This window comes from Schistocerca gregaria, chromosome 1, assembly GCF_023897955.1.
Source record: "Schistocerca gregaria isolate iqSchGreg1 chromosome 1, iqSchGreg1.2, whole genome shotgun sequence".
NCBI lineage: Eukaryota > Metazoa > Arthropoda > Insecta > Orthoptera > Acrididae > Schistocerca > Schistocerca gregaria.
Window position 1 is genome coordinate 462075082 of NC_064920.1, and position 22638 is coordinate 462097719.

At 41.6% G+C, this 22638-nt stretch overlaps 1 protein-coding gene across 1 annotated transcript in view; it reads left to right on the top strand.

The window, feature by feature from the left end:
* Window positions 1–22638, top strand: part of LOC126353994 (synaptotagmin-14) — a 559379-nt gene that overhangs the window by 499349 nt on the left and 37392 nt on the right. Inside the window, exon 10 of the mRNA XM_050003342.1 lies at window positions 14732–14895. Coding sequence (XP_049859299.1) covers window positions 14732–14895 — 164 coding nt within the window. The remainder of the gene's footprint in view (window positions 1–14731; window positions 14896–22638) is intronic.

Genomic DNA, 22638 nt, shown 5'->3' on the forward strand with positions numbered 1-22638 from the left:
TTCATCTGTAGGGAAGCAGGCTGCCTGCGTAGTTGGATGTAGTGTGGGTTGCAGAGAGAGTTGAAAAAGTCCCACCTCATCACTAGACTGAGAGACTGGACACCCATGCAACGACCTCAAGCAGTGTTGTGCTCGAGCTGATTACAAAGAATGTGGGGATTGCGAAATCCACTTCCATGGGCACTGTAGCTGGCAGTCCTGATGTGTCTTCTTGAAAAACTCTCTAGGTACTGTGATTCAGCACCACCTTCCCTCTGGAAAGGGAGGAGAGACGGGGATCCATGTCAGGGATCACGGAGAAGCAGAATCCCAGTTGGCAGCACATGGAGTCCCTGAGAGGTCGCTCCCTCCTCCCCAGTAGTCGACAGTAAATGAGAGCTGAGCCTAGCTGGCAGCATTCAGCACATCCAGCGCCCATTTCTGTGGGACTGGTATGGGCAGGCCCCAAGTGGTCCATAACATTGGCAGTAGCCAACGAGCGGCTTGTCTGGAACCAGTCTCAAAGGAGCCCACATAATGTAAGTCATAGACTGGAAACAGTGCTCCAAAAAACATGGAAAATGAGGTAGAAGACTGAGTGTGCAGAAGCACTAGTGATGAGATTTTCTTGTGCAAAAGCACATAGAATCAAAGTTGTTGTGTGAGATTATGTACAATAAAAAATTGTTGTGCAGAAGCACTCGGGAGAGAAAGGTGCAATGCAGGAGCACTTGAGAGGAAAACTGGCCACATGAAAGCACTAGGGATGTAATGTTGTGCGAAAGCATCAAGGAAGCAAATAGGATAATAAAGCGTTGTGTAGAAGCACTGGGGAGAGAAATTTGGTGTGCAAAAGGGCTTTGGAGGGAAAAGTATTGTGCAGAAGTACTTGGGATGAATAGTTGCTGTGCAGAAGCATTTGGGACAATGTTTGGTGTGAGGATGCACTTGGGGTAAATCTCTGCTGTGCAGATGCACTTGGGAGAAATTAGGGTATTGCGTGCTTGAATTAAGCATGGAAAGGGAATGTCTAAAACATGTGCAAGGATGAGGTACAAAAAGCAGCGGAAAGTGTGTCCACGGGGTAGGAACGGGCTAGGGCAGACGGAGAAGAGGAGGCACAATGATGGATGCATTCTGGGAGTCATCAGAGGAAGAACTATGGAAGATCAAAGTAGAAGACTGTGCAGCTGCTGTGTTTGGAGGAGGAAGCTGATGGAGCACTGGGGACGAAGGCAGGAGGCGTGTGGTGTCATAATAATGGTGGCCATAGGGGTCTGGTGTCATGCCAGGAGCATGACGCGGCACCAGTGGTGTCCAGAGGTGGTCGGCCTGGGAGCATGGAGGTACAATGGCTACGTACCTCCAGAGCCGTGAAGACGCTTACTCCAGGATTTGATGCTGTGCCTAAGACTGTGGCGGAGTCTGAAGGCCAGGAACCCCACAGGGCAACTCTGACGTCATGGAATGCACGCCAGCAGTTCCAGAAGACAGTGTTGCATCTGCCAGTAGTCTCACAGTAACGAGTAGATAGATGGTTGCCCTACAAATACACCATCTCAAAATATGTAGTGGAAATGAATTGGGCACAAACACAGCTAACTCCTAACAGAAACTAGTGTGTACCAAGCAGACCAAAAATCACATAGACGAGAAGAGAAACAACAAAACTTTCACTGCGTGCGAAAAATAAAGACCCACAACTATCATGATGCCAGCAGCTATGGGACAAGAAGTAGAAAGTTGGCACAGGAACCACAAAAGCCACAGGAAGAAATGAAAGAACAAGCAAAGCACTATGCACCTGGGCTAGAAGGGCAAATGTAAGCACTGATTTGTAAAAACAACAAACACTTCATTACAAGTTAAAGTATTTGCCATAATTGGTCAAAAAGTTGTATTGAATTAAAAGAACTTAAATTTTCTTCTTGGAAACAAGTCTTGAAATAGTGATGAACGAAATAAATCCATCTGGTTTGAACACAAAATAGTTGCTGAGGCCGAGTGCCTAATAATTGTAAATAGAGAAAGTGTTCTAAACTGAAGTTAATCGCTAAATAGTTATGGCGACCAGATAAAAAATAATTAATGTAATGCCTCTAGAACGAAAGTAAACACTGCTATCAAATGTTACTAACTATTTATTACACAAACCACTACAGTATACTAGGATTAAAGTTCAAGTTCCAACAGTACATTCCAAAGTTAAAAATGTTTTGTAAACCACTTCTTTCATAGATGGATTATGTTTCCCTAGGATTTCTCCAAAGATTCTCAACGTGCTACGTGCTATTTCTCACATTTTGTTTTATGTGGTCATTCCACTTTAGGTTGCTCTGGGTTGTTGCTTCCGAGTGTTTTACGTTAGTTTCTGTTTGTAGTGATTTGACACCAGTAGGGCTACTGTAATTGTACAGTATTGGATTTGTAGGCCAATTTATGCACCCTACATTATGTTTAGTTACATTTGGTGTCAACTCCCAAGACCTGCACCAGTCAGCAATCATCTTAGGTCTTCCTGTAATTTCCTACCGTTTTCTGTTGCTGTCTTCTTGTACGCAACCGCATCTACTGTGAACAGCCTCATGGACTTCAGACATTAAACTCTGGAGCATCTATATTGGTGCTGCTTCATGGTTATGCCACGACCAATCAATAATGTAATGGGATTTTATCAGTAGTACCAACATGTTACATATGTGTATTTTTATGGCTATAGAACAAGTAAATTACAACTGTATTGTCACATGTATTTGGTACTTGAAATATTATGTATTTTGATAAATAATTAATATTAATGGTCCTGGCAGAGGTTCGAGTCCTCTCTCGGGCATGGGTGTGTGTGTGTGTCCTTAGGATAATTTAAGTTAAATATTGTGTAAGCTTAAGGACTGATGACCTTAGCAGTTAAGTCCCATAAGATTTCACATACATTTGAACAATTAATAATAATAAATGCCGGCCGCGGTGGCCAAGCAGTTCTAGACGCTTCAGTCCAGATCCACGCGGCTGCTGCTGTCGCAGGTTCGAATCGTGCCTTGGGCATGGATGTGTGTGATGTCCTTAGGTTGGTTAGATTTAAGAAGTTCTAAGTCTAGGGGACTGATGACCCTAGATGTTAAGTCCCAATAGTGCTTAGAGCCATTTGAACCATGTTGAATACTAATAAATAAAAAATTTTTGATTCATGTTCAGTGATCTGTAATCACACTTGCATAATATAATAGACAACCTGCATGTGTTTTGTACACATACTGTTACTCTCCACCCCAAAACACCTACTTACGGAGGAAATTTAGCTGCGTTCATCACCCCCCCCCCCCCCCCTCCCACTTACATTGTCGTCTGACAGCTACCTTGTATCCTTGTGTGGTAATGCCATACAAACTGTAAGGCACCAGTGTAATTGTGATGTTTTTGATGACAGGGACAGACTGCCATGGGATCGCAATCAGCAAAACGATGATAAAATATTTTGGGAACCCCCTCCTACGTAGAGAGACAGATGACCAATGTAATAGAATTAGAAAAACTAGAGCTGTCATGGAAAGATTCAGTTTTTTTTCTCCCATGTGAACCTGTATACTATTCAGCAAATGATTTGTTTGATTACCCTGAGTCATTTAGCAAACAAAAAAATTCAAGTCTTGCGTCAGATTTGTGAGTGTATTCAGCAGGTTTCAAGTAGATCGAACTCCAATACATGGAAAAAGTCGACATATGTAATTAATTAACATGGAAAGATTTGGGTTTCTAATAGAAGCTTTGTACATTTTTTCCCCAGGTGCTATTTGAAAGTGGAATGGTCAAGAAGTAATCACTGAAACGTATGCCAAGCACTTGGATGAGAACTGTAGAGTAGTTTGTTACAGTTTTGCTGTATGTAATACGCTGTATGGAGCAAACTGTCAAAACTTGTGTGTACATTGAGTATTGAACCGCGGACCTAGAAACGACAGAGAGGCTTCGTCCCGCCGTAGCCCTCAGTAGTTCACAACCCCACAGCAGGCCGAAACAGTCCACTCACCTCGCTGCCGCTCCACATGGTTGTGCGTTTTGGCCCCCAGTAGACCGGCACGCCTTCCCGCTGGGGAAGCAGCACGTTAGACTGTGCGGCTAGCCAGGTGGGCATCAAAACTTTGTTTGTTTGTCTGCAACTGAAACACTATCAGAAATATTTAAAAAATATTTTATATGATTGAATTTTTATTCAAAATGTGTTGCGTTTGGTGCAAAGTCATCGATTTTGACACAAAATACACTGATTTTTATTAGAATTTCTAACATCTATTTCATACCTTATCGATAATCCTCATCCAAACATTTCTTAACTAAACAACACAGTGCGATCGAGCAAATCGTCCTCTGACTGGTATGTTGACCAGTGTGGATGGATAAAACAGAATATCTAAATCTTTCCATACAGGCATTGATTTCTCTTATTCTGTTATCATGACCATTTCTCCTCATGTAGGATAGTGCCGCATCGTTTTATAGAATGCATCCCATGACACTCTCTCTCCTGTATGTACAGATGTTATTTATACACAGGAAGGTTGACTATCACAGTATAGGATTATGATTACAGATCTCTAATCACTAAAGAAAAATTCGTTCAATCGTTGTACCAGAGTAAACAATATTATTACCGCATCTAAGAGGAAATTGTCTGCAATATTTTGTGAAAAAAATCGTCTTGTTCTGCTAAAACTGATATCAAAGTCAGCCATACATTATAGTGACACATGCTAGAATAATAAATGTACAGAGCTAAATTTCCTCCCTAAGTAGGTGTTTTGGGGTGGAGAGTAATAATATGTGTACAAAACACATGCGGATTACCTATAGTAAAATGCAAGAGTGATTAGAGATCTCTGATCATGAATGAAGAAAAGTCGATCTTATTTCAAAATAATATTGTCGATATTAGTTATACAAAACACATAACATTTTGAGTACACTACTATCTTAATTTAATTGTTCCATAGCCATAAAAATATGCATGCATCACGTGTTGGCACTACTTATAAAACACCGCGTGATTGGTTGATTGTTACATTTTGACACACCGTTGCAGTTCATGAAAAGGACATCATCTTCGTTGCTGTTCTTGGTGACTTGTGAGGTACTAGCCATGTGGCTTGTCCTTCTGTTTGGTGGCAGGTGCAGGGCAACTTCAGCAAGCAGTTCTGCACAGCCTGCAGACTCTTTAGATGCCTTGAGGCACTGTTACCCAACACTACTTTAACGTTACGCCACACTACTGTGGTGTGTTCCAGCTCAGGTCACACCAGTGTGAGGTAGAGGATGACACCTAGGCACAGTGGAAGTATGGACATCAAGTTAAGCACAGGGTAGGGTGCCCGCAACCTGTCAGTTGCCTTCATTCAGGTTTCTTCAATGTGTGGGTGCCAGGTTAGGTGCCTTTCTTACCTTGCACCAAGATACCTGGCAGTCCACAACCCAGACACCATGGTGCCACATATCACGATTTTGTGGTAGCCAGGTGGATGGGTCATCTACAAATAGGGATAGCCCATGTTTTGGTGGTGTTGAACTCAAAAAGCTCCCATCTAATGTAACGCAATAAATTAGGATTCCCTACCAAGTCAAAAGAAGACAAAAACTGTACAGCATTAGCAAATCTTTCTATGAATAATTTGAATATCTCTCCATTCAGAGAATGAAAAGTTCTGTTACTTGCATTACATGTAGAAATGTTTGTCATGATCTATGACAAATAATAATAATATGCTGAGCAGTCAAAACATTGTTACTGCACCCAAAATGTTGTGCAGTTTTGGAAATGCTCTTGTCAAGCCTCCGGGCCATCACAATCTGCCCTCACTCAAATGCAGATAGATTGTGCACCTTTCTCATTCCACACAAGGATAGTGTGCTCCATGCCTGTGTATCACTAGCAGTCATTCTTTGTCAGGTGACAATGGATGGTTTTATATTGATAGTAGGTCAGTCGACACAATGTTCTGGCTGATCAGTGTATATTACAAATAGGATTCAGCATTTATAGATGTAAAAAATATTTCCTTTCAAAAACACCATTCTAATCAAGTAAATATTAAGCTACTAGTAGCAGATACATAGGAAAACTGAGGAGTAGCAGCTTCCTTACTAATTTACTCATTTTAATATAGATGGCGTAAGTGTGAATAGTATTAATCAGTGCAAAGACAGATTACTGTTAATACCGCATAATTTAAGTTTCTGTTGTATCTTTGTGTTATCTTACTGTATGTCCTTGAAGTTCCTCATAACTGATGGGATCTACAGAACATGATGAATGAATGAATGAAAGGAATGAATGCATGTGGATGGGGAGAACTTATACTTGCTCCAGGTAATCAGAAACAGTCAGATCTGAAAGACTCATTTAGAATACCTTTTATAAGCGCTTTAGTATTGATACTGCAGTCTTTTAGCAGGCAAAATGAAATGTAGCCTATGGACATTTTAGTTTTAACTCTTTGCATATTTTCACTGATTTCCTTTTCAGTAGCAGATAGCAGCATGGTTATTTGTAAATGTATGGTGTATTGTGAGAAACTGTGCTTTGAGTTTCATTACTATGTGACTTAAGTAATTGTCCACGAGATTGTGAAGACCTTTATGCTTATCAATTAAACAATCCTTGTTTCTAACTTCTCTCTTTATCTTTTTCAGCTTTGTTCTACCAGCTACTTGCTTTACTGTCTTTCAAATTGCTTTGTTGTTACCATCATGGTTCTGCATTGCCTTATCACTTTGAATTCATTTTGCATCCTATAGTAAGTTCTTGCAGCTTTTTGTATCTGAGAAAAAAGTGTAAGGTGTTTCAGTCACACTTGACATGTGAACATGTGTTATTGCCACTTATGGTCATAGATCTGCAGTGAACCTGCTTTACTGCCGCACCCAAGTGCTATGGTCAGGAAGAGGCTTGGTTGCAGGATTGTCAGGGGAATTGACAAGAGTTTTTTTGTCAGTGACATACTTTTATCTTGCCGTACCTCACTAGATGTTACAAACAAACATTTATCTCTAATGTCCATACTGGTCTGTTGCTCTGGTAGTATGGCTGGATCACTGATCGTGGTGATAAGCATCTTGTGCTATAATGTCAACTGCACAAAACAAATGTTGCATCTCCAAATGGTCAGTTTGTAACGTGACCCATAGAGCATAATGTCTTTCATGAATGTATAAAAAGCATGGCAAAATTAACAAATGAGCAAAACTTCAAATGCACATTTGTGGGGAGTTGCATTAAATTGACCCACATGGTCCATGGCTAGAAAAATCGGAGACATGTCCAGCTCACACTGACTGCCTGCTTTGTCCCATATGGCCAGTGTGTATCACACCATTGCCGAAATTTGGCTAAGGGTAAATCTGCACACACAGGCTGCTGAATGCTGGGCACTGTGTGCTTGTGTTGGTGGCTGTGACCACTGTTCCACTATTCATATGTTTCTGTGGAGTGGCCACCACACAGATCCCCCCTTGGAGAGGGGACTTCCGTAGCTGAATAGGAAGTGTGGTCATCAGCCTGTGTCATGTATGTGTTTAGAGTTCACACGCTGTGTGGTGACATCATTGTGAGCATGCTGGTGAGGTGTCAGTCAGTGGTGGAAAGGCGGCAGCTCATGACGTAAACACACAGGGCTCCTGACCATGCAGTGGACATGTTCTCGTGCAGTCGGCTAGTGACAGCAGTGGCAACCGGTGCTGGCTAAGAAGTGCCTGTAGCAGTTTGCAGTGTAGAAGTGGGGCTGTGAGTCACTTGGAAAGACGTTTCAAAGGCTGATCCAGTGATAGTAGAATTCTACTACAGTAGAATGAAGCTCACTATTTTAATAATTCAGAATGACAATCACATTGACAAATCCAAGGTTTATGAGTCGCACTGTCCCGCAAGTTCACCAACGGACTCAGTTGTGGAAGCACAGCGCTGCATTTAATCCAATCTCAATGCTTGAGACAGTAGAGGTAAGATATTGCACTTTAAGTATAAAAGTACATGAGTACAGTGTCACTGTGACTTGAATGTTGGTCCCGGAACTGTGACAGACAAGACCGGTGGCACAGAGGGTGATGTCTGGAACTCAACAGGAATGTTGAGTGTGAAAACTGGCAAGGACTCTGATCCTGCCTCAATGCCCAACATGGCGGAAGCCTAGGGATGTGAATGCAAGTCTAGGAGCTATGATAGACAAGTAGCCATTGACATGGAAGATGGTGTCCCATACGTAACTGTAGATACCGGCTACAGGCACGACAAGCTGGAAACAATGTCTCTACAGCAGACTGCGGCTGAGGGACACCAGATTCTAAATATGTGTGGCGACTGGTACATGCTTGCTGTATTGAACGATGTGGCATTTTGACGATGCAGCACGGGTGTTTGAAGCAGATGAGTCAGCTGGTGTGTATGAGGTAGTGTGCTGGCAGCTGTGGTGGGGGTGACCCATGGACCTGTGGTGGGGATGGTCCAGGTGGCAGTACTAGCTTCCTGGGCAAGTTGGTGGGAGGTGTATGTGTCAGTGCAATGACAGCTAGCTGCAGGTGTGTGTCTTTGTTGGCTACAGGTGCTGCTTCTGTCTTACTACTGTTGGAAGGAGTGCCATCTATTTTCAAATCTTCCGCCGTTTTGAAGAAGTGGTTGGCTGCTGGAGCAGCAAGACACAGACCAGCTGGGCATTGTCAACTAAGGCTGTAAACGGCTCCCCATTGCACTCAGTGTCCAATGTTTTTTCTCAACAGGCGATCACGTGGTGTGGTCTGGAATAGGGTGCCTACAAAGGTGCCTGTACCACATTGGTACACAACATGCCGTGCATGCTGTGCTGCAGCTTGGAGTGCACGAATACTTTTCCAGTGCCATGCCGCATCAGTATGTGGGCTCAGAGACTGCCCATGTCAGTGAACAGATGTTCTGACAGAGCGGGAGGCTGGTACTTCCTCTACAAAACTACCTGGGATTGCGAGAGGTTGCTCTTAAATGAAGTCAACAGACAACATGTTGATCTCCTCCTTCAGCATTACTCGCAGGTCCATCAGCACCAGTGGGAGTGCGTCTGTCCAGGTGGTGTTGTGGCATGTGAGGGTGGCTTTTGGAGTCCCAAGGAGCCATTTGATCATGCTATTCGATGCGGGATGATAGCCATGGTTCTGTGTAATCAGACGTGACACAGTCTGGCGATGTGTGTGCACACTCAAACTGGTGGCCACAGTCTGTTGCCAGGTGTTGACAAAGGGGATGGCAATGGTCTTAGCAATGATGTCCATGATGGGCATTGCCTCTGGCTGGTGTGTGAAGTGGTCCACCACAGTTAGTAGATTCCAATTGCCTCGGAAGAGAGGGAGTGGACCAACGAGGTCCACATGGACATGTGCAAATTGAAAGTGTCACGTCAGTAAAAGCGCCCACACGTGCATGGATGTGCTTCTGTACTTTGGCCTGCTGGCATGTGGTACAAGTGCATGTCCATTCATGGTAGTCCTTCCAGAGCCCAGGCCGCATGAAATGTGTGCCACTGCAGAGATGGTGTCATAAGCTGCCACAGTGCTAGGTGCGGTCGCCAGCACCTCGTGCTTCCCGTCAGCCAAGTATGCAACGGCGTCCACCTGCATCTCTCTCTGCAGTGCTATTACTGCCTCCACCTGAGTGGAGAGACTGCACACCCAGATAGTGTGTTAAACTGAGTCTGGTACCACGGCAGACAGTATGAGGCTCTGCAAGTGGTGCAGGAACATAGAAGATCTCCAGTGGCTGCATTCCTCTTGTCACAGCAATTCATGCACTCGTTTTTGCTATGAAAATGAGATCTGATGGACCAGTTGTTCATTCGGTCATTTGTAAGAGGACTGTATTGGTGGGATGGTGATTAAGTCCCATACTTTGGTCGTGTAGTTTTGGTCAAGCTGGCTCACTACATGCCTGAATTTTTTGAGGTCACGAGTTACATTATTGCTCATGAAGACCACCTCCACTTGGCTGAACCACTTGACTGGGTCACAAGGGCAAAAAGGAGGCAGACTCGACAACAACCATCCAATGCTAGCCGCGACTTCAGCAACAGTAGGAGAGTTGGTGTGGTGGGGCTTTGCATGCCGAAACCTTCCTGAGCTGTCTGTGGATGCACATATTCCGTGCATGCAAGGCATGTCTGTAATTCACTCTCCAGCATCTGGTTGCACGCAAGACAATCTTTTATAGGCTTTAGTACTTCTCCTAAATTCAACATCTTGACTTTGAGTCAAGTTTTTGTACAAGGAAAAAGTACACAAAGGAAATAACATGACAAAACAAAAAACACACACACTCACCAGAAGGTTCACAAATGAAGCATACACACAAAAAATGGAATATATATATATTAAAAACAAAGATTCCAAGACTTACTAAGCGGGAAAGCGCCGGTAGATAGGCACAATAAATAAAAACACACACACAGAATTTCGAGCTTTCGCAACCGGCGGCTGCTTCGTCAGGAAAGAGGGAAGGAAAAGGAAAGATGAAAGGATGTGGGTTTTAAGGGAGAGGGTAAGGAGTCATTCCAATCCCGGGAGCAGAAAGACTTACCTTAGGGGGAAAAAAGGATAGGTATATACACACGCACACACACACACACACACACACACACACACACACACACACACACACATCCATACATATACAGACACAAGCAGACATATTTAAAGGCAAAGAGTTTGGGCAGAGATGTCAGTCGAGGCGGAAGTGCAGAGGTAAAGATGATGTTGAATGACAGGTGAGGTATGAGTGGCGGCAACTTGAAATTAGTGGAGATTGAGGCCTGGTGGATAATGAGAAGAGAGGATATATTGAAGGGCAAGTTCCCATCTCCGGAGTTCGGATAGGTTGGTGTTGGTGGGAAGTATCCTGATAACCCGGACGGTGTAACACTGTGCCAAGATGTGCTGGCCGTGCACCAAGGCATGTTTAGCCACAGGGTGATCCTCATTACCAACAAACACTGTCTGCCTGTGTCCATTCATGCGAATGAACAGTTTGTTGCTGGTCATTCCCACATAGAAAGCGTCACAGTGTAGGCAGGTCAGTTGGTAAATCACGTGGGTGCTTTCACACGTGGCTCTTCCTTTGATCGTGTACACCTTCTGGGTTACAGGACTGGAGTAGGTGGTGGTGGGAGGGTGTATAGGACAGGTTTTACACCGGGGGCAGTTACAAGGGTAGGAGCCAGAGGGTAGGGAAGGTGGTTTGGAGATTTCATAGGGATGAACCAAGAGGTTACGAAGGTTAGGTAGATGGCGGAAAGACACTCTTGGTGGAGTGGGGAGGATTTCATGAAGGATGGATCTCATTTCGGGGCAGGATTTTAGGAAGTCGTATCCCTGCTGGAGAGCCACATTCAGAGTCTGATCCAGTCCCGGGAAGTATCCTGTCACAAGTGGGGCACTTTTAGGGTTCTTCTGTGAGAGGTTCTGGGTTTGAGGGGATGAGGAAGTGGCTCTGGTTATTTGCTTCTGTACCAGGTCGGGAGGGTAGTTGCGGGATGCGAAAGCTGTTTTCAGGTTGTTGGTGTAATGGTTCAGGGATTCAGGACTGGAGCAGATTCGTTTGCCACGAAGGCCTAGGCTGTAGGGAAGAGACCGTTTGATATCGAATGGGTGGCAGCTGTCATAATGGAGGTACTGTTGCTTGTTGGCGGGTTTGATGTGGACGGATGTGTGAAGCTGGCCATTGGACAGATGGAGGTTAACGTCAAGGAAAGTGGCATGGGATTTGGAGTAGGACCAGGTGAATCTGATGGAAGCAAAGGAGTTGAGGTTGGAGAGGAAATTCTGGAGTTGTTCTTCACTGTGAGTCCAGATCATGAAGATGTCATCAATAAATCTGTACCAAACTTTGGGTTGGCAGGCTTGGGTAAACAAGAAGGCTTCCTCTAAGCGACCCATAAATAGGTTGCCATACGAGGGGGCCATCCTGGTACCCATGGCTGTTCCCTTTAATTGTTGGTATGTCTGGCCTTCAAAAGTGAAGAAGTTGTGGGTCAGGATGAAGCTGGCTAAGGTGACGAGGAAAGAGGTTTTAGGTAGGGTGGCAGGTGATTGGCGTGAAAGGAAGTGCTCCATTGCAGCGAGGCCCTGGACGTGCGGGATATTTGTGTATAGGGAAGTGGCATCAATGGTTACAAGGATGGTTTCCGGGGGTAACAGACTGGGTAAGGATTCCAGGCGTTCGAGAAAGTGGTTGGTGTCTTTGATGAAGGATGGGAGACTGCATGTAATGGGTTGAAGGTGTTGATCTACGTAGGCAGAGATACGTTCTGTGGGGGCTTGGTAACCAGCTACAATGGGGCGGCCGGGATGTTTGGGTTTGTGAATTTTAGGAAGTAGGTAGAAGGTAGGAGTGCGAGGTGTCGGTAGGGTCAGGAGTTTGATGGAGTCAGGTGAAAGGTTTTGTAGGGGGCCTAAGGTTCTGAGGATTCCTTGAAGCTTGCCAAGGTAATCCCATTCCTGATGTCCAGGCAGAGCTTCAAGGATTCCTCAGAACCTTAGGCCCCCTACAAAACCTTTCACCTGACTCCATCAAACTCCTGACCCTACCGACACCTCGCACTCCTACCTTCTACCTACTTCCTAAAATTCACAAACCCAAACATCCCGGCCGCCCCATTGTAGCTGGTTACCGAGCCCCCACATATATGTTTGCCCAGAAAAGTTGATCATTTATCTCTACAGAACACTGTTCAGATGTGGTATGATAAGCACCAGTCTACTCTTGGTTCCACGACATTTGTTCAGATGAACATTCATCACCACATGTTAGCCTCAGGTCATGTTGGGATTACCAGTGAAGTGTGGACATGTGTTATCACCACTTACAGTACTAGATGTGCAGTGACCTGGCTTTTCTGACACATCCATGCAGTGTATGCAAGGAAGAGACTTGGTAACAGGAACGCGATGGGAATTGACAAGGGTTGTTCTGTCGGTGACATACTTTTATTTTGCTATACCTTGCTAGATGTTACGAGCAAACTCTTATCCTTAATATCTGTACTGGGGCATTGCTCTGCTGGTATGGCTCAACCACTGATCCTAGAGGGCACACACTCTGGCGATAAGCATGTTCCATGGCCTGTGAACCAAACAAAGCAAAGGTCATTTTTCCAAATGGTTATTTCCAGTGCAGCTCGCAGAGTCTCATGTATTTTGCAGATGGATGAAAGACACTGCTAAATGAATGACTAGGCAAGAATTCTTGTACACTTTTGTGGGTAGTCACATTAACTCGACCCACATGGTCTGCAGTGAGAAAGATTAGAGGCGTGTGTCGCATTGTTTTATCCATCTTGCACTGACTACTTGCTTTGTTTCGTCTGGTCCAGTGTGCATCATGCCATTGCCAAAATTTGGTGTAACAGTAAATCTACATACATGGGCTGGCGAATGCTGGGTACTATTTGTGTCTGCTGTGACCACAGGTCCGCCACACACTCATTATCTTTGATAAAGCGGAGGAAGTTGAATGTTTCAGAGAATTTTCTGATACTTTTTGTTACCCAGTTCCTGAAAGCTGATTTCTCCATATAATATTTTAGGAAATGTCCAGTTGGCCATCTTACAATGCAAACTCATACCGTTTTGATACACTACATCTTCTGTAACTAACTACTTTTGTTTGGTTTGCTGCAGATATTTTAAGTTTTGCAATGTGACTAAAATGGTCTGAACCCAAGGTTTGTAGCCATTACATTGGTTAACATTTGTTAGTATGTGGTCAACAATGAAAGATAAGTGTTTGTTTCATCTTGTTTCATTAGTCATCAGTTGTGATATACCATAACTGTACAGTGTATTGAATATCCTGTTGCTGACTTTAACCACTTTCATTATATTAATATTTAAGTTTCTCTAAATAAAATTATATCATTTAGGAGTACACGTCTCATCTAGCACTGCCATTAATTTTGTGAAAAATATGTCAACACTACCTTGGGAGACCTAATTAAACAAAGTATAATTAGTTTTTTAATGGATTTTGTTCGTTTATTTCTATCAGTGATTATTTACAATATTTTTCTTTACTTAAATAAGTCATATTATATAATTCCAACTCTGAATTGAAGTACTTCCTTAACGTAAATTCATGAGTCTCCACCTCTCATTAATGATTTGCTATAGTCACATGATAGATCATAAGAAGGTAGAACTATGTATTTCATTTCAGTTCCTTTGCACCAGTGCCAGAACTATGGACTTTTACCTGTTCACCTCCACCACAGACTTTTTTTATGGTCAGTGATCTAGGGAAGAGCACTTCTAGCAGAGTTTTTGTAAAGCAATTTGGAACTTGTTGTCTGTACTTATTTTTAATTAAAATACTCTCACTATCTTGTATCAGGAATATCAGATCAGTTGTTCCATATTTTATTTAAAAAAACTGCAGTGAGGTTTCCTTATTTACATTGCCAGGCAATATTATATTGGGCACTGTATGTTGTCTGGACCTTGTGCCATGTTTTCTCCTTTGAACAGTGTTCACTGAACAGTGTTCACTTCATTTCTTGAGAAGATGTGTTTTTTTTTTTTCAACAGCTAATTGTCTACATTGCCTACAAACTTTATAAGAGGTTTTTTTCCCAACAACTAGTTGTCTATATTGTCTACAAACTTTATAAGAGTACAGAACTACTCACATGTTCTGTCCAATAGCTTCTCATTGATTTTTTTTATTATTTATAATTTTTTTCATTTTTGTTTACAGCTAAACTCGTCAGCCTCAGACCTCCTGAGCCTGGCTAGAAGTGACAGCACAGGATCAACACATTCGATGCAGCATGGAGGAGTCCCAGAGCTCCTCCTTGGTCTAGCATACAATGGGACTACTGGACGGCTGTCTGTTGAAGTTGTCAAAGGAAGTCATTTCAGGTAATTCACAATATGCTTGAAGACACAAAAAATCAACTTTTTTTTTTCTTTTCTATCCTCCCCTTGCTTTTCTGTAACTACAGCTATCCAATATAATTAGGTGACATAAAAATTCAGTCAAAATTTTTTTCATGCATTGGATAATCCACTAAAAACACAAATGAAAAAACACACACAAAAGTTATGAAAATGTGTCAACTTTCAGAGCCAGTAGCTCCATCTTCTGGTAGAAGGGTTAAAGGGAAAGGAAGAGGGATGAAGGAAAAGGATTGGCAAAGTTTAGGAAATGCAAAGGTTATGTAAAAGTCACCAAGAAATCCATGTTAGGGGAAAGTTACCAGATGGAATGACAAACAAAGACTGATTGATTTCTGGGGCCTGCCAACAATCAGTGTTTCTCTAGTCGTCATTCAATGAGTAAATTTTTTATCCATCTAATTTAACTTTATGTAACTTTCAGGAATAACTTTTGTTGTTAAGTATCAGTAACAAATATAAAACCATATAAGTTAATTTCTATTTCAAGTGAGCAGTAATTAGCCATATGTATCAGTCCTGTTGATTACACTCACATTACGTAGCACAAAGAACACAAATGGACTGTGCAGAAACCCTGATAATGTAGTGCAATAGGAAGTACTATCTACCGTGCACTTCACAATGGTCTGCAGAGTACAGATGCAGATGTTTGTACCTGCAACATTTTTTGCTGTTGACACAAATACCTCAGCTCTTTTTTGTTCTGGTATTCCCTTTATTTTCTAAAATCTCATCTAACTGCATAATTTCACCTTTAATACAATGTTTGACTAAAAAGTAACAATATTAAGGATATAACATTCTTCATTTTTACTTCTTCACAACTTTCAGTTTATAACCTTCAATATAGTCCTCTCCACATGGCTCTATGCAAATTTTCCAATGCTCAAAGCAGTGTTTGAAGTTATCTCCTGAAAACATGTTCCTGGCATTTTTCTACCATGCCTTCAACTGTCTCAAATCTTGTTCCTTTTTGCAGATTTTGCTTTCAGGAACAGAAAAAAAGTCATATGGAGCGAGATTGGTGAGTAAGGTGGATCTTATGTTTAGCCAACTAAAACTTGACAGGCATTAGCTTCCTGCGCACCATTTTTGAACACACTTTTCTCATTTGAATATGTTCATGTAAAATCTGCCAATGTTTACAATATCAGCAACGACATGGTTACTCAATCAATGGTCTTTTCAGGTTAAACCTCCATTTTCTCATTGTCTTCAACTATTGTTGATGTTGAGTGGTGCCCTGGACATGACTCATGTGTGTCTTCTCAGGCCTCTTTGTACCACTTAAACCTCTCAAAAACTTGAATTCATGAAAGACATTCATCACTGTATGTGTGCTTAATAAATAATGGACCAGTGTGGTGGACTTCCCAAGTTTCACTAAAAATTTCACATTAATTATTGCTCTTCTGAAACACTATGAATTTTTTTGACAGGCTGCAGACACATTGTCTCACACACATAGGTCACGGCCCAACTGCAAGTCTGGGAGCCATGAATGGGTAGTGGGAATGGTGAGAGGAGGATCAGATATCAGCAGTCTTGTGGTTGACCCTGAAACCCATACTGTTTGTCTATTTAAATAATCAGATTTTTTCAGCCAAATCTTGTATCACACAAAACTGTAAATAAATTATCATACTCTACATTTCAGACCTAATGACAGAGAAGTCTGTTTCTGTTTTAGAATTTTGTCTATTTTTTCTCTTCATCTTAGGAGTTAATGTTCATTTTGAAAAACATTTAGGAGCATTTTATCCTGGATCATTCCTTAATTATGTGTTAAAAATGTAGTCAGTTTCATGTCTAGCTTCATTTGGTCTTTCTAAATCCATTTTCTAATTTGTTTTCTTCTGGATAATGTATTAAGAACAAACATACTGTTATCACCTAATTCTGTTAGCACATGCTCTCTGTTTTCATGGAATTAGATATAAGTTTCCATTGATGCCTCATTCTTTAGTTTTTGACCTACTTTTGCATTCAGACCTCTCACTATCATCTTGTTTTGAGATTTGCTGTTACTTATCAACTTTTTGACTCTTCCTAGAGGTCTTATACCTCCTCATTGGAAAATGAGCTTCTTGGTGTATTGATTTACGTTATTTACTTGGAATAGCTTTCATTTATTTTTAAAACAAATCTTGCCATTCTGTCTGAGATTCCTTTGGCATCAGTAATATTATTTTTTTGCATCACTTCTAGTAACTCTGCTGCAGCCAAACACAGTATATACTGTGACAACATTTGTTATATGAGTACTTTCATCCCTTTCTAGGGTTCCCAGTGTGATTCTTTATATTTGTACGGTAATTATTGACAGGCTTTCTACAAAACTAAGACTGGAAATTAGAGATCATCAGAAAAGCACAAGTAAATTATAATTGTATCTGTTTTACCAGGTCTTATTAATTATATTCTGTCGTTTCAAATTCCTCTTAATGCAGTAGGAAATAATTGGTAGTCTAAATAGCTCCCCTTTCGTACATAGCATAATAACTCTTCTTCTTTTTTTCCTTGTTGCATGGAGTCAGCATGGTTACTATTGGATTTGGCATGATTAATTTAAGGACTGGCTGGATGCCCTTCATGCAGCCACTTCGTTACCTTCCAGGAAGGAATACTTCTACCTCAAACTATAAATGTGTGTTGTTAACCATATGATAGTGTATGAATATTTTCTAAATTTTGGGAGTTGTGTAACTGCGGCAGATTTGGGTACTACCTGCCTGTACTTCTTTTCCTCCTTTTCCTCCCCCTCTTTCTCCTCCTCCTTTTCTTTCTTCTTCTTCATTTCTGCCGAAGCATGTCATCCACAGAGCCTCTTCCCAATTTCTCTTTTCTCCCACAGTCTGTCATTGTTCCTCTCTGTCACTGTCCGTGTGATTTCCTGGATTGTTCCATTCTTTTCTAGGGATACACCATTGACAGTCCCAATTCCTATATATTTGTTTGGACAAATCTGTCTTTCATTGGGGCCATGTTAGTTGTCATATGTGACACATCTACTAAAAGGCTTTGTCACTTCTGGTACTGGTTTTGATCTGAGGCTTTTTTTATTGTTGGAGGTAAATGAGCTGGCTTGCTGCTCCTTCATAACTTCACAATAGCCCCATCGGCTATCAGTTTCCAGGGTTCCTTGTGAGTTAATGAGCATTGTGCTCTCATTTGAATACATGCCCGAAAGAGTCAGTCTACAGGAATTGTGAAATGAACCCTGTCATTCAGGACAATGTGCCGCAAAAGGTGCAGATTCACCTTGAGGTGGGGAAACTCACAGGAGTCTAATGTCTATTGAGGCCTAAGTGATGTAGTGTGCGAGTGAGACAGACAAGAACCTATGTCATGCGGAAACCCAGTGAAGGCATTTATGGTCACGGAGACATAGCAGTGTTAAATATGGCGGACCTAAGATCGGCCATAAAGGGAGACATTTATGAAAACTATTTAATTCTGTAGTAATACAGGGAATGAAGCCACACTTATTTTAATCTACCATCCTTCACAAATTTTCATGGTGATCCCAATAAAACTTGAATGCTGATGGTGTCTATAATAGTTTAGGATTTACTGTTAAAGTCAAATTAACAAGTTTTGTAACAAAGACCTGAATGCTAAAATCTGAACACTTAGGTCAATCTTAATGATCGACATTTTTTATAGAAGTGCTTCATTAAAATGACAAATCTTGTAAATATCAACACTGTAACATTATTTGTTTAAAAGATGTAGCAAATTTAAATTATCAGTATTTTCAGTAAGCATCAGATCATCATTTCCTCAACACAAAACACATTGAATGATGAGATATCATTGAATCATTAGGTAGTAGAATATTTGTTTTAAAGTTTAGCCCATAATGGTTACTTTTGTACTTTATTTATTTATCAGATAGTACTTTGATGCAAGGCTACTGTCCATGGCATTCAAAGCTAAGAAGGAAACTGTATTGGTTTTATGTAAAAGAATTTAACTTTTATTATGTAATGGATATTATTATTACTTCATTTAGAACGTGAAAGTGGTCCAGCTTTGATTATTTAAATATGTTAAAATGTAAAATAATGTAGCATAAACTGTAGCCAATCAGACAGATGGCTTCAAGAAAACGGAACTGCCCTAGTCAGTTGAGCAATGATGTTTGGCATGCGGGAAAAGGTGGCCAGGGATGGGCAGAGGGATAGTTCTGGTCGAGACATCAAAGGGAACAATTCAGCTGAAGACACCAAAGGGTACAGTTCGGATTGAGACACAAAATCAGACAGTATGTCATTAGGCAGCAAGGAAGTGAAACAACTTCATGTTGTGTGGTATCGCAGGACTTAGTCCCTGAGTGGTGAGCAGCCATGTGCTTGGTGTGAACTCTAAATTATTGTGTGGAATATTGGACTTGTAATTTGCGATGAGATTGTGAATGATCAAACTGTGTCAAATGGATATGTGCTTGAGTGTAACAGTAGCTCTAAATACAACCACTTTCACTATTAGTTTGCTTTCTGAATAAACATTATTCTAACCAAATTGCAACTGTGTGGCCTACATCATTTATGGGTCATTAATTAGTTCCTGATATTATTATTACTGTTATTATATGTTATGTTAACTTTGTATCTCACAAACTTGCCATCAGCTAGACAGTTTAACCAAAGGGTCACAAGTCTCTAATTTAGGATGTGTAATGCAACAAGTGCGGTTCAACCCCTAGACGAGTTTGAGCCAAGCAAATTTCGATGAAGAGGATCCACATGTGAGCCTGAACATCTTTGGGAGGTTAGCTTGCAATTGGATTCTCACCTGGGACAGGAATCTGAAAAGGGTTTGTTGAGGGATAAAAATCTTGCAAAGTGTTGGAACAGGATTGTATTTTGGAAAGTGTTAGTTGCGGAATATGAACTCTGGAAGGTTTGGAATTGGATTTGAATTCTGCAAAATGTTTACAAAAGTATTATAGCAAAAGTTAAATGTGAGATCGGTTCAGGATTGAATATTAGGTTTCTTTAATAGTTGTGAAATTACAATAGTAATTTTCACAGTTAACAATATTCTGTGATCTGAGTCCCAAGTCTGTGGCAGTTTAGGCAGTTTGTGTGGGGGCTCTGAGCTACGAGTTTTGCAATAGTCATGTGCACTGAGTTTCATTATTGGTTAGGAGTGATAAAAAAGTAACGCGGAAGAAGAGGCAACATCGAAAGCCATCTTCAATGGCGATTCATCATGCAGCAGTGGTTGCTGTATCGCAGCAGAGGCTACGAGATCTTGAGCATTGGCTTCAAATGCAACATAGTCAGCAATACCATGGCAGCAGGATCCAGCACGACAAAGCTAAATACCTGCGTTGATAGTGTGATTATGTATCATTCTGTAGTTCAGTCGCCAATAATAGACGTCACTAACATTAAGCAGTCAGCCAGTTCACATGGGTCCAAAAATACTAGCAAGCTGCTTAGCCTGAATACAGATCGGTAGAGTGTGAACATTGGTGAATTTTGTAGGGCAAACAGTCCGAAATCAGGCAAGGGAGATGCCTTTGGGGGGAGATATAATGTGGCAATTAATGCAAATGATAAGAGAATAGGGATCCAAAATTGATTCTGTTAAAACTGGTATGGGTGATGCAAATTTAAAAACTGATTCGCTTCAATCCAAAATAGGTTTGGTTGTGAAAGATGAAGTAGGTAAAATGGCTAGTGGAATTGAGTAATTGATGGATGGAAAATTTAAAACCATTCAGGATGAAATGGGCAAAATTTCTGATGAAGTTGGAATACTTGACTCTAAGGTAGATCAAGCCAAGAAGAATTTCAGTGGTAAGATGGAGAAGTTGCAGACAGATCTGGGAGGCAAGGTAATAAATTGTATCAGTAGGCAAGATGCTCTAATCGCTGAAATGACAGAGGCTATTAGTAACTTATCCATTTGAACAGGGAAAGGGGGAAAGAAGTAGATAAAATAAAGGAACAAGTACACTACTGGCCATTAAAATTGCTACACAACGAAGATGACATATTACAGACATGAAATTTAACCGACAGGAAGAAGATGCTGTGATATGCAAATCATTAGCTTTTCAGAACATTCGCACAAGGTTGGCGTCGATGGCGACACCTACAACGTGCTGACACGAGGAAAGTTTCCAACCGATTTCTCATACACAAACAGCAGTTGACAGGCGTTGCCTGGTGAAATGTCATTGTGATGCCTCGTGTAAGGAGGAGAAATGCGTACCATCACGTTTCCGACTTTGATAAAAGGTCGGATTGTAGCCTATCACGATTGCGTTTTATTGTATCGCGACATCGCTGCTCGAGTTGGTCGAGATCCAATGACTGTTAGCACATTATGAAATTGGTGGGTTCAGGAGGGTAATATGGAACACCGTGCTGGATCCCAGCAGCCTTGTTTCACTAGCAGTCAAGATGACAGGCATCTTATCCGAATGGCTGTAACGGATCGTGCAACCATGTCACGATCCCTAAGTCAACAGATGGGGATGTTGGCAAGATAACAACCATCTGCACGAACGGTTTGACAACATTTGCAGCAGCATGGACTATCAGCTCAGAGACCATGCCTGCAGTTACCCTTGGTGCTGCATCACAGACAGGAGCGCCTGCGATGGTGTACTCAACAACAAACCTGGATGCAAGAATGGCAAAACGTCATTTTTTTGGATGAATCCAGGTTCTGTTTACAGCATCATGATAGTCACATCCGTGTTTGGTGACATCACGTATCACGGCATGATGGTATGAGGTGCCATTGGTTACACGTCTTGGTCACCTCTCTGTTCACATTGATGGCACTTCGAACAGTGGACGTTACATTTCAGTTGTGTTATGACCCATGGCTCTACCCTTCATTCTAGCCCTGTGGAACCCTACATTTCAGCAGAATAATGCACAACTGCATGTTGCAGGTCCTATATGGGGCTTTCTGGATACAGAAAATGTTTGACTGCTGCCCTGACCAGCACATTTTCCAGATCTCTCACCAATTAGAAAACGTCTGGTCAATGGTGGCTGAGCAACTGGCTCATCACAATACGCCAGTCACTACTCTTGATGAACTGTAGTATCATGTTGAAGCTGCATGGGCAGCTGTACCTGTACACGCCACCCAAGCTCTGTTCGACTCAATGCCCAGGTGTATCAAGGCCATTATTACGGCCAGAGGTGGTTGTTCTGGGTACTGATTTCTCAGGATCAATGCACCCAAATGGCATGAAAATGTAATCACATGTCAATTCTAGTATAATATATTTGTACAATGAATACCTGTTCATCATCTCATTTCTTCTTGGTATTGCAATTTTAATGGCCAGTAATGTAGAAGCTGGCATTAAAATTGAAAATGATGAAGTTGAAAAGCAAATCAATGAAACAAAAAAGCGAGTTGAATTCTTTAGCTGTACATCAAACCTCCACAGTGATCAGTGTTCCATGGATGAACTCAGGAGTTGTCAAATGTTTTGGAGACGATGGGAAATATCACCCAGAAAATTTTCTAGCAGCATGCAGGAATGGTTTTATAAGGGGAATGACCAACGAAGCAAAGATAAAATTCATGAAAAGACATTTAGAAGGTGAGCCTCAATCCTGGGCAAATATACACAGTGACACCTATGAAATACTTTAAAGCAGTTCTCTGAACAAGTTCTGAGATGAAACGAAGCAAATGCGACTTCAAAATGAGATTCTGAAT